Source organism: Elephas maximus, chromosome 4, assembly GCF_024166365.1.
Source record: "Elephas maximus indicus isolate mEleMax1 chromosome 4, mEleMax1 primary haplotype, whole genome shotgun sequence".
Classification (NCBI taxonomy): domain Eukaryota; kingdom Metazoa; phylum Chordata; class Mammalia; order Proboscidea; family Elephantidae; genus Elephas; species Elephas maximus.
Window position 1 is genome coordinate 54,637,899 of NC_064822.1, and position 12,189 is coordinate 54,650,087.

The following is a 12,189-nucleotide window of genomic DNA, read 5'->3' on the forward strand; positions in this document are numbered from 1 at the left end:
AGAACCTAGCTGGTTTCACAGAGCAAGTCTCCCAATCTTAAAATATGCAGAATACAGTTGGAAAGAATTGAATGGAATATCACTAGTTTAGATCTGCTCGCCTGTGTGCACCTACCCCTTGGAAATCTCTTTTGGGTGGTTTTAATTCCACAGGTTATCAGGTGCCTGCTTTATAGTATAAAAACAATAAAAACAACTTTCTCTTCTAAAAAAAAAACACACATATGATTCCACTGCTATTTAAGCTGTCCCAGACCACAGAAAAAGGAAAAAAGACTCTGAATTCTTTTTATGAATCATTGTAGTGCTGATCCCAAAGCATAACAAAGATGACACAAATAAAAGAGAGAACCACAGATAAATCTCATACATGAGTAAAAAAATTAAAAAAAAAATTTTTTTTTTGAGTACTGACACAAAATGTCTTCATAAAATACAAGCAAAAAATACCTTAGGCCACTCTCTTTTATGAAAACTGATCCAAAATTCCTAAAATTAATGTTTGTAGTACCTTCATGTTGCACGACATCAAAGTTATAATGGTACCCTCAGCATTATGAAATGTGGCACCCATGAATACTAAGAAATAGAATTCACAGTACATAAAATACTAATAAAGGTCTATACCAAATGAGTAATCTTATCATCTCTAAAAGCAGCACAACCGAACATAATGTTCCTTATGATATGACCCACGTCATATTATTTAAATTTTACACTCTGTTGGTGGTATATAAAAATGCAATTGACTTTATGCTGATGTTTATCAAGAAATTTTACTAAATTCCATTGTTAATTCTAGTGAATTATCTGTAGATCATTTTGGAGTTCTTCATGTACACAATTACATCATCTACAAAATAACAACAGTTTTATTTCCTTCTTCACAATTCTGATACCCTTTATTTCTTTCATATTGGAGAGAGATGACTTTGATGGAATACAGGCACAAAACCCCTCCCAAGTTTCCTGACCTTTCTCCTTTCTGTCATATGAAGCAAAACACCTAGATCTTTTTTTTTTTTTTTTTTGGTAGGTGGGTGCAGACACAGAACACAGCTCAGTGAAAAAAGCTAGAATTAGGGCTGTATATTGCATTATCCCATTCATATGAAATTCTGGAAAAGGAAAAATTATGAGGACACTACAACTGCTGATACTACTTAGACAAAACCAAATACTTCACAGGACTAGTTTTCTCTATTTGAAGCAATAGGTCATGGTCTCATGGGACAATCAAGTCAATTGGTGTAATACTGTTTTTAAAGGCTCTCTCCTACCTCCCAGTTAAGTGAGCAGTATCTGAGATCTTAAAAGCTTGCAAGCAGCCATTCAATATGCAACAATTGGTCCCTATTCACCTGGAGCAACAGAGGAAGAAGGAAACCTAAGAACCAGAGAAGCAACTGGACTATAGAACTAATAGCCTCCATAAACCACTGCTTTCTCTAACATGAGACCAAAAGAACTGAATGGTGCCCAACTACCATTACCAAATGTTTCAGTCATGGAGACAATAGATGAATCCTGATAGAAAGGGAAAAAATGTGGAACAGAATTTCAAAATTTCCAAAGAATACAGATTTGCTGGACCTGTTGAGGCTGGAGGAACCCCTGAGACTATTGCCTTGAAATACTCTTCAAATCTTGAAATGAAACTATCCCCTGAAGTCATCTTTAAACAAAAATAAAAAGTCTAATTCAAAAAGTAAAGAATGGGGTATTTGGGCCTCCCCACCCATCCTGTAGATTAGCCACACATGACAACATGCCCCAAAGGCCCAGCCCACCTAACAGCCTTTGATGATGCCGTGGAAGAACATGTGACCAACAAGGAGTACAAAATACAAAAAAAAGAACACCCCTTTTCTTTATGATTTGGTGATGACTTATGCTCTGGAGTGGCCCAGCCTAACTGCATAGTGGCTTCCAGATGTAACCAGACCAGAAGGGAAAGATTTCAGCATTCATCAACTTGTCCTGGAAACACAAACTTCAGATGAACAAAACTACCTTGTGATAGCCAGTGTGCAGCTCCCTAATGTAAAACCTACAAAATACCACAGCATCTCAACAACAAAAAGACAAATAATCCAATTAAAAAATGGGAAGAGGATATGAACAGACACTCCCCCAAAGAAGACATTCAGGCTAGAAATAGAAATACCATATGATCCAGAAATCCCACTCCTAGGAATATTCCCAACAGAAATAAGAGCCATCCATGAATAGACACCCATGTTCACTGGAGCACTACTGACAATAGCAAAAAGATGGAAACAATCTAAATGTCCATCAACAGGTGAATGGATAAACAAATTATGGTACATACACACAATAGAATACTATGCAACAATGAAGAACAATGATGAATCCATGAAACATCTCACAACATGGATGAATCTGGAGGGTACTATGCTGAATGAAATAAGTTACTCACAAAAGAAAAAATATTGCATAAGACCACTATTGTAAGAACTCAAGAAAAGGCTTACACACAGAAAAAAGCATTCTTTGATGGTTATGAGGGTAGGGAAGGAGGTGGAGTGAAATCCCTAACTAGATAGTAGACGAGGACCAACTTCGGTGAAGGGAAGGACAATACACAACACAGGGGAAGTCAGCACAACTGGACCAAAACAAAAGCAAAGAAGTTTCCTAGATACATCCAAACACTTTGGGGGACTGAGTAGCTGGGGGGTGGAGACTGGGGACCATAGTTCTGGAGGATATCTAGGTCAATTGGCATAACATAGTTTATAAAGAAAATGTTCTACATCCTGCTTTGGTGAGTATCGTCTGGGGTCTTAAAACTTTCCAGTGGCCATCTAAGATACATCCATTGGTTCCATCCCACTTGGAGCAAAGGAGAATGGAGAAAACCAAAGACATAGGGAAAATACTAGCCCAAAGGACTAAAGAACCAAATGAACCAGAGACTCCACCAGCCTGAGACCAGAAGTACTAGATGATGCCCAGCTACCACCAATAACCACCCTGACAAGGAATACAACAGAGAGTCCTGGACAGAACGGGACAAAAAATGTACAACAGAATTCAAATTCACATAAAAAGACCAGACAATCATCTGACGAGACTGGGAGGAACCCCTAAAACTATGGCCCCCGGGGCGCTCTGTTAACCCAGAACTGAAGCCACTCCTGAAGCCCACTTTTCAGACGAACATTAGACTGGCCTATAAAACAAAAAAAATAATACACTTGAGGAGTGTGTTTTAGTTCAGTCAGATATACAAGAACAAATGGGCAACTCCTGTCCAAAAGCAGGATGAGAAGGCAGGAAGGGACAGGAACTGGAAAAATGGACACAAGGAACCAGGGGTGGAAAGGGAGGAGCCTACTGTCACATTGTGGGGATTGCAACCAATGTCACAAAACAATATGGGTATAAATTTTTGAATGAGAAATTAACTTGAGCTGTAAACTTCCACCTAAAGCACAATTAAAAAAAGTAAAGGATGTCATTAAGTATTGCACTTTAAATATATATATATATATATATATATATATATATGGAGCCCTGGTGGCGCAGTGGTTAAGAGCTCGGCTGCTAATCAAGAGGTTGGCATTTCAAATTCACCAGCTGCTCCTTGGAAATCCTAAAGGGCAGTTCTACTGTGTCCTATAGGGTCGGTATGAGTTGGAATTTACTTGAAAGCAACGGGTTTGGTTTTGGTTTTAGGTATGTAGGCAGATAGATAGATAGATGATGGATGGATGGATGGATAGATAGGTAGACAAACAGACAGATAGATAGAACAAAAACTCATTGGCTGTCAAGTTGCTTCTGACTCATAGCAACCCTATAGGTCAGAGTAGAACTGCCCCATGTGGTTTCCAAGGAGTGGTTGATGGGTTCGAACTGCTGGCCTTTTGGTTAGCAGCCAAGATCTTAACCACTGTACCACTGAAACTCTTTAAGCTTTATAAATTCCCAATATCTGCTTATTTTCACTGTCCTTTGTTGCTTTCCTCACATAGATCAACAGAACCTGAAAATCAAATAGGAGTGTGAAGGTTGCCATCTTCTGTCAGAACTGCAAGTGAGTTCATTAAGTATTTCACAATTGCCACTTGGTGGTACATTTATTTACCTACAGTTTTGCTGCAGCCTGGGGAAAATAAATCCATGAAACACAAATATTTAGCTTTCAGTTGAAAGTATTACAGAAACTCATAGCATTTTCATCACAGGTAATTATGTGCTACATATTTTCACCAAAATAATTCTCACATGGCTTTATATCCCACGCAATCCAACCCAAAAATTCTGAACCCTGGGATAATGCAGTTTTGACATTAGTTAAGTAAGCGACAATTCTAGAGTAATGGAAAGAGCTCAGAACCCAGAGCTCAAAAAAAAATTCTGCCATGGACATGCTGGGGGCCTCAAAGACCTCAGTTGTCTTTATCTGTAAAAATAGAGGAACTATTCATTGCATCACTTTTCACAAGAGCCAAAAGGTGGAAGCAACCTAAATCTCCATCAACAGATAAATGGATAAACAAAATGTGATATATACATACAATGGAATACTACTCAGCCATAAAGAAAAATAAAGTCCTGACGCATGCCACGACACGGATGAACCTTGAAAACATGCTAAGTAAGCCAGACGCAAAAGGATAAATCTGTATGATCTCACTTATATGAAATGAGGAAATGCATAGAAACCAAAGCTTATCGTCAGTTACCAGGGGTGGGAGGAAGGGGGGGATTTGGGCAGTTTTTGCTTAGGGGGCGTTGAGTTTATGTTAATGATGGTGGAATAATTTGCAAAAGGATAGAAAAATGGTTTCACAACATTAAGAATGTAATCAATGTCAGTGAGTTAGACATTAGAAATTATTGATTGGTGAATGTTTTGTTGTGTATATTTTTACCACAATAAAAAAAAAATAGAAGAAATAGCACCTCCCTCAAGCTATTGTGAGGACGGACTGAGGCAGATTGTGTAAAACACGGTATATTCTAGGCGTCCACTCTCTTAGGAACAGAAACCCACCTTCCATAGCAAAGCTACCCTCCACCTCTGCAGTCACACATACAGAGCCTAAAGAAAATGAGAAATGTCCTTGAAACTCAAGTAGAAAAGGCTTGCCTAGATCCCACCAGTGGTTTTTATGTCCTTTGGGTGTCAGAGGTCAGCTGTTTGATAAAAAAAGGAAAAGCCACAGGCTCTGTATTTATAATCCCCTTGGGAGTGACATGAAAGTTTGGATCAGCCCCATCCTGTGGTGAGCCTATTAAGAACAGAAAACAAGGCCCCCATAGCAGACAATTTGAGTGGCAGTAGAGGCTGGACTGGCTATGCTCCCACCCTTTAACGCTCTCAGATACCCTTAGGACTCAGTTGGTTCATAGCATGTTTTTATTAGTTGCCGCAGAGTCAGTTCTAACTCATGGTGACCCCATGTGTTACAGAGTAGAACTGCTCCACAGGGTTTTCTTGGCTATAATCTTAATGGAAGCAGATCACCAGGCTTTTTCTTATGTGGTACTGCTGGGTGGGTTCGAACCACCAATCCTTTATTTTTTTTCCAACCCTTAGGTTAGTGCAAACTAGGGACCTAGGTTCATATCTTATGTTCCCCCCCAAAAATTGGTAGAGTGTAAAGAATAAGGCCCAGAGCCTCCATGTCTTTTCCTTAATCCACAGCTCTGGCAAACAGTTTACCCAGGAGGAGCCATGAGATTCTAACTTTCCTACACCACAGTTTAGGGGGCAAATGCTGAACCATCACCTGTGTTCCTAAACGCTCTAGCACCGTCCCCATCTATTTTAATAGGAAATGTGATTTCCACCTCCATCAGATCTATACACACTCAATCCTTTATAAGTCAAAGAACTCCAGATTTACTTAAGCCCAGGAATTTAGTGCCGGTCAGTCAGTCCTGCGGAGAAGACATTGAAAACTCCATTATCCTGTTGCTCCGGCTAGTTATCCAGGTGGCCCAGAAGCAGCCACATTTCATAACCCTGACTAACCATAAACACGTTGCTGTTGAGTCGATTTGACTCATAGCAACCCTGTGACTAACCAAAGAGGCTTAATTATGGTTATAAAGAGCCCTGGTGGTACAGTAGTTTAAGTGCCCAGCTATTAACCAAAAGGTCGGCGGTTTGAACCCGCCAGCCACTCTGTGGGAGAAAGATGTGGCAGTCTGTCTCCATAAAGATTTACAGCCCTGGAAACACTATGGGGCAGCTCTGCAGTTTGAATCCACCAGGAGCATCTTGGAAACCAAATGGAGCAGTTCTGCACTGTCCTCTAGGGTCGCTATGAGTTAGAATCGACTTGATGGCAATGGGTTTGTTTTTTTGTGTTTTGTTTTTGTTTTTTGAGTTGTAATCAACTCAATAGCGGTGGATTTGGTTGGGTTTGGATAGTGGTACAGAGTCACTCGGAACACCAAAGACCACAAGAATGATAGCCTCACAAAACTGAAGGAAGGCAGAGGACCAGGTGTAGAAAGACAGAAATGAAACAACTCTGTAAGTCTCAGAGGCAGGAAGCCCAAAAACCATCTTTTAGCAGGAAATCATGTCAGAATGCTGCTGCTCCCACTGGACACCTCCACCGCCACAAGCACAGTTAGAATCCAACTTTGTCCCACTTGCTGTAGACATAAAGCCCAATGGAAGTGTTCCTCTGGCCAAGCCTCGTCTTGTCAGGTTGGTTCTTGGTTACTGTAGGGTAAGGACAGAGAGAGAATTTGGCCCATTTGGCTTCAATACTGTCTCTCTAAGACTACTCAGAATGAAGAAAAAGGGGGTGAGGGGTGGCCGAAAGAAAGAGTAAGTAAGCAAGTTCATGCAAGTCCTACCACTTGGAGACCATTAATGTTCTTTAATGAAGATAAAAGAAAATCAAAGAAAAAGAACAAAAAGAGTAAGGTGTCAGACAGCTGTTGCTCGGTGGTATCCGTGGCAGCAATTATATGCCCCCAAAAGAGGAAGACCTTCAACAAGATGGATTGACACAGTGGCTACAACAATGGGCTCAAGCAGAGCGATGATTGTGAGGATGGCGCAGGACCAGGCAATGTTTCATTCTGTTGTGCATAGGGTCGCTATGAGTCGGAACCAACTCCACAGGACCTAACAACAAAAACAATAACAACAGAAAGGGAGAACCAGAGGTCCCCAGTCATGGAATCATGTATATTCATGTTATTTAAAAATTTCAATGCTCTTTCTCTTACCACTCATGTCTCCCTAGCATTAATAGCCTATATTTTGATCCTCTTAAGGAGCCCTGGTAGCACAGTGGTTAAAAGCTCGGCTGCTAACAAAAAGGTCAGCAGTCTGAATCCACCAGCTCCTCGGAAACTCTACGGGGCAGTTCTACTCTGTCCTATGGGGTCACTGTGAGTTGGAATCGATTCGACAGCAATGCGTTTTTGTTTTTGTTTTTAAGGTATTAAAAATTGTGAAAGCTGTGCAAATGAAGAAGAGTCTGTGCACAAAACTGTTGTCAGGGAACATTGCTAGGGACAGAGGAGACCATTATAGCCAATGCCAATCTCTTCAGACAGAAACCAGAGCCCTGGAAAAGAATAGCAGACATGGTATAAATAAAGTACACAACCCATGTTGCTGTTGTTAGGTGCCATCAAGTTGGTTCCAACTCATAGCGATCCCATGTACAACACAACAGAACACTGCCCAGTCCTGCCCCATTCTCACAATCATTGTTATGCTTGAGCCCACCTGTTGCAGCCACTGTGTCAATCCATCTTGTTAAGGGTCTTCCTCATTTTTACTGACCGCCTACCAAGCATGATGATCTTCCCCAGGGACTGATCCCTCCTGATAACATGTCCAAAGTATGTGAGATGTAGTCTCACAATCCTTACTTCCAAGAAGCATTCTGATTTTACTTCTTCCAAGACAGATTTGTTCGTTCTTCTGGAAGTCCACAGTATATTCAATATTCTTCGCAAACACTACAATTCAAAGGCATCAATTCTGCAGTCTTCTTTATTCACTGTTTAGCTGATAAGGCGATTGAAAACATCATGGCTTGGGTCAGGCGTACCTTCGTCTCCAAGGTGACATCTTTGTTTTTTAATATTTTAAAGAGATCTTTTGCAGCAGATTTGCCCAGTGCAAGACATCTTTTGATTTGATCGCTGCTTCCATGGGCTTTGGAAACCCTGCTGGCGTAGTGGTTAAGAGCTATGGCTGCTAACCAAAAGGTCAGCAGTTCAAATCCACCAGGCACTCCTTGGAAATTCTATGGGGGCAGTTCTACTCTGTCCTATAGGGTCGCTATGAGTCAGAATCGACTCGACAGCAACAGGTTTGGTTTTTTTGGTTTTTTTTTTTGCTCCTTGGGTTTTGTGTATCCAAGTAAAATAAAATCCTTGACAACTTCAATCTTTTCTCCGTTTACATGATGTTGCACAAGCCATAATGACATAGATATACTGAAAGGGTAGAGTAAGAAACAGTCTACACAAAAGACTTAAAAGCTGGGGTCCATGTAAGGAACCTGGACGAGATGAAGGCTGGAGACACCCAACCCTCATCTGAGTCAGGAAAGCAGGGATTAAAGGATTTTCATTGATTGAAAACCCAGCCTGAGTACTACTGTGGGTTCTGACCCTCTGGTGTCCCAATACCATATTATTGATATGAGATAATCTCCCCTTTGAAGAGGGCAAGAGTAACATCATGTTAATTAGGCTTAAGAAAAAAAGGATCCCTGACGATTTGGGTATAAGTGACCAGGGACATATGCAAATGGTAAGGTTAGATCTGTGACTCTGTGTGGAAAATAAAGAAGAGAAAAACACACACAGGAAGAGGAGTACTACATGCCGATCATTGTGTTCAGTGCTTTACATGCATTTCATTATGTAATCTTAACAGCCCTAGAGAGATACTAACCAAAAAAAGGGAAGGTTTAAGTGATTAAGTAAACGACTTCCCCAAAGCAGGCAAAGTCACACATCCCTAGTACGAAGCCACTAAGCAGCACTGAGGGCTCAAGCACTGCCATCCCCCCATCCCAAAGGTTATTTCCCAAGACCCTGGGCACAACCCTATCGCCCTGTGGGGAAATCATGTGCAGAGCTCATTAGGTGCTTTTAAGAACCAGGCAAAGTGCATTGGAGTTTTGTTTGCAACAGCAAAATCCCTGAAAACCACCACCCAGCCCCTCCTAAAGCCAAATGGTGAAAATAAAATCCAATAGAGCCATACAATAGAAAACAACGCAGCTGTTAAAAATAATGAGGTGGATTATTACATGCTAGCGTGGAAAGATGTCCAACGCATTTTTATAAATGAAAACAGCAAGATGTGAGAGAGAGAGGGAAATTTGCAGTCCATAACTAATCAATGATAAGAAGGAATGAATGCAGAAAAATTAAAGAAGTCCCTGGCAGTGGGGCTGGGGCAGGGTCAGAAACTGACAGTTATTATGCAGGTGGTAGGAGACCCTCAAGGGAGTACTTTCACACTCTGGATGCTTCCATTGGTCCATTATAGACAGTTTCCTTATTAAGCCTCTCCTTGGAGCTTTTGGATGCCCTCCTTGGATACCCCCTTCCCAACTCCACCCATACTATAATTAACATCACAGGGAGAACTGGGCTTTCTTTTTTTTTCCATCCCTAACAAATGTCTTTTAGTTTTGGTGACACATGTGGCAAACACCTCTCTTGGGCAAAGATTAGGTGGAGTATATATAAACCAGGGGTCCCAGAGCCAAGACCTAAGCCCCACAAGATTCACACGTGCCCAGGTACATTTGGGAGGCTGGGACAGGAAGGCAGACATTATCTACTGAAATTCTATTTGCATGAGGAATTGGGGAACAAGAAGATAACAATAATAGAAATGATAAGAGCTAATTCTTATTGAGCCTTATAGGCCAGACACTGTTATCAACAACCTTGTGAAGTACTATTATTGTCTCCATTTAACAAATAAGGAAATTGAGACACTGTAAGGTTAGGTAATCTTAACAGCTAGAAAGAGGCTGAAATTCAAGCCCAGGCCTTTTGACTACAGAACCCACACTCCTAACCCCGCTGGACCACCTGATGACATTGAGCCTAACTGCCCCCAAGCTGAACTCTTTCAGCCACCATTGAAAAGAATTTCTTAACCCTGTCCCTTCTCCAAGCGTTCTGTCAGATGGGGAAGGAGCTCTGAGAGGTTCATACAGTGCAATAATATGGGAGAACAATGGGCACAGACACCCAGATTTTCTTCTAGCTTAACTCCCTTTGGATAGGGGCCAAAGTCCTAGAAGGAGATTGGCTAAAATAACCAGTGAGTCAAAAAAAAAGCTAAATCCCTGCAGATTCTGTATGAAATTAAGGGCACACAACTAGGCCAAATATGCTGAGCAGAGATGGCTAGACAGTGACCACAAATCCCCAGGAGGCTGGGAATCTATGGGCCATATTGGGAATGGTGTGCACCAATGAACTAGCATACTGCACTAAACAAGCCTAGAAGTGAATATCCCATCTCTGCCCTTGATAAGTCACCAAGATTCACATCTGCTTTCCAACACAGTGAGTTTGACCAGGCTAAACAGTGAGCGTGTGAGGGGGAAATATGATCCATATTTCATCTTTGATTTGGGGTTTCCACAGGTATAATCTGATTTACCAGAAGACTTTATTTAAAAAATAGGAGTTAAAAATTAGGATTTTAAATAAGGACAAAAGCCTCTCTTGAATTGATATAGCTTCCCTGTTTCGCCCAATTTTCCTTTCAATGTGCAAAGGTATGGATTTTGCTTCAAAATAATCTAGGGTTGGTAGGGAGTAGAGGGTAGTATAGAAAAGGAAGACTGGCCATGGCTGATAATTGTTGAAGCTGTTGAAGCTGAGTAACGGCAATAGAGATTCAATATACTATCTTCTCAATTCTTGTATACACTTAAATATTTCCCCAATACAATGTTTTTTAAAACGTGCAGGTAAATAATTCATGAGTTATCAAATATCCTTCCTTTCTTAGAAGGTAGAAGCCATATAGTGTGTTTTGTAAAAATTCTAACACACTATGTACTCAATAGAGTCATAAGAATAGTATGGATTCTGCAATGGAGAGAGGAAACATTATTTGGGAATAATAATTCCAGAAAATTAAATAAATTTAGATAAATATGCTTTATTCTTTTTAGAAAGACACCTGCAACACACACGCTTGTTAACAATTTTCGGCAGAGGAACCCATAGTAATCACCAAGCCCACACTGAATCCTTCAGATTTCTCAGAGAACAAGGCTTCAGTTTCAGGCAGAAATCCACTGAAATCAAACTCTGCTCCTCCCATCGCAAGCCAAGCTGCCTCTGTCACTGTGACCACAGTGCCCTCAGCAGACGCAGGGCAGACGAGAACGTTTTCAGAAGGGTCAACGTTGCCAAAAATACCAATTTTTCTGGGCTGAGCAGGCAATGAGGATGAGGGAAGCTACTCTTAGTATTCTATATTGAAAGGGTAGTCTTTGTGATTTTCAGCTCTGAAAACAAGTCAAAGATTGAAACAGAATGATTATCATTTTTTAAGAGAAACATTTTCAATAATACAGTTACATATTTTTAAACTCCCCCACGTACGAAATTAGTCTTTGGCTTCATTCAGTGGCCCATGTTCAAACTGATGAGAATTATACCCTATAGGACAGAGTAGAACTTCCCCATAGGGTTTTCAAGGCTGTAAATCTTAACAGAAACAGACTGCCACATCTTTCGCGCATGGAGCAGTTGGTGAGTTTGAACTGCCAACCTTTCAGTTACCAGCTGAGCACTTAACCATTGCACTACCAGGGGTCCATTATTAAGGTTTAATAACCTAAAATGTATATAATCAATACCAGTTTAGGAACCAGTCATCCAATCTGTATATTGCTCCCTTTTAGAATAAAAAGAAAGTAAAGAAGTCATAGTTACATGGGGAATCTGGCCATTCGGAAATCCCTGTCTAGGCAGAGGAGTTCATCTACTTCTTGTTCTGCTAATTCAAAATCAAACACCTGCAATCAAAATAAAATGTTCATAGAAAATTCAGCTCAGCTAATATTTATTTGAGCACCTGTTATGTGCAAAGCACTGTACTATTTCTATATGGGGTGCAAAAATGTAAAAGAAACACCTCCTTAGACACCTGAAACTACCTAGGTTCCCAAAATGCACTTT

At 40.7% G+C, this 12,189-nt stretch overlaps 1 protein-coding gene across 1 annotated transcript in view; it reads right to left on the reverse strand.

The window, feature by feature from the left end:
- Positions 1–11,165: 11,165 nt before the first annotated feature.
- AKR1E2 (aldo-keto reductase family 1 member E2) overlaps positions 11,166–12,189 on the reverse strand; it is a 36,133-nt gene continuing 35,109 nt past the window's right edge. The window contains exons 9-10 of the mRNA XM_049882087.1: positions 11,944–12,026; positions 11,166–11,513 (exon numbers count right to left, since the gene is read on the reverse strand). Coding sequence (XP_049738044.1) covers positions 11,471–11,513; positions 11,944–12,026 — 126 coding nt within the window. The 3' untranslated portion in view covers positions 11,166–11,470. The remainder of the gene's footprint in view (positions 11,514–11,943; positions 12,027–12,189) is intronic.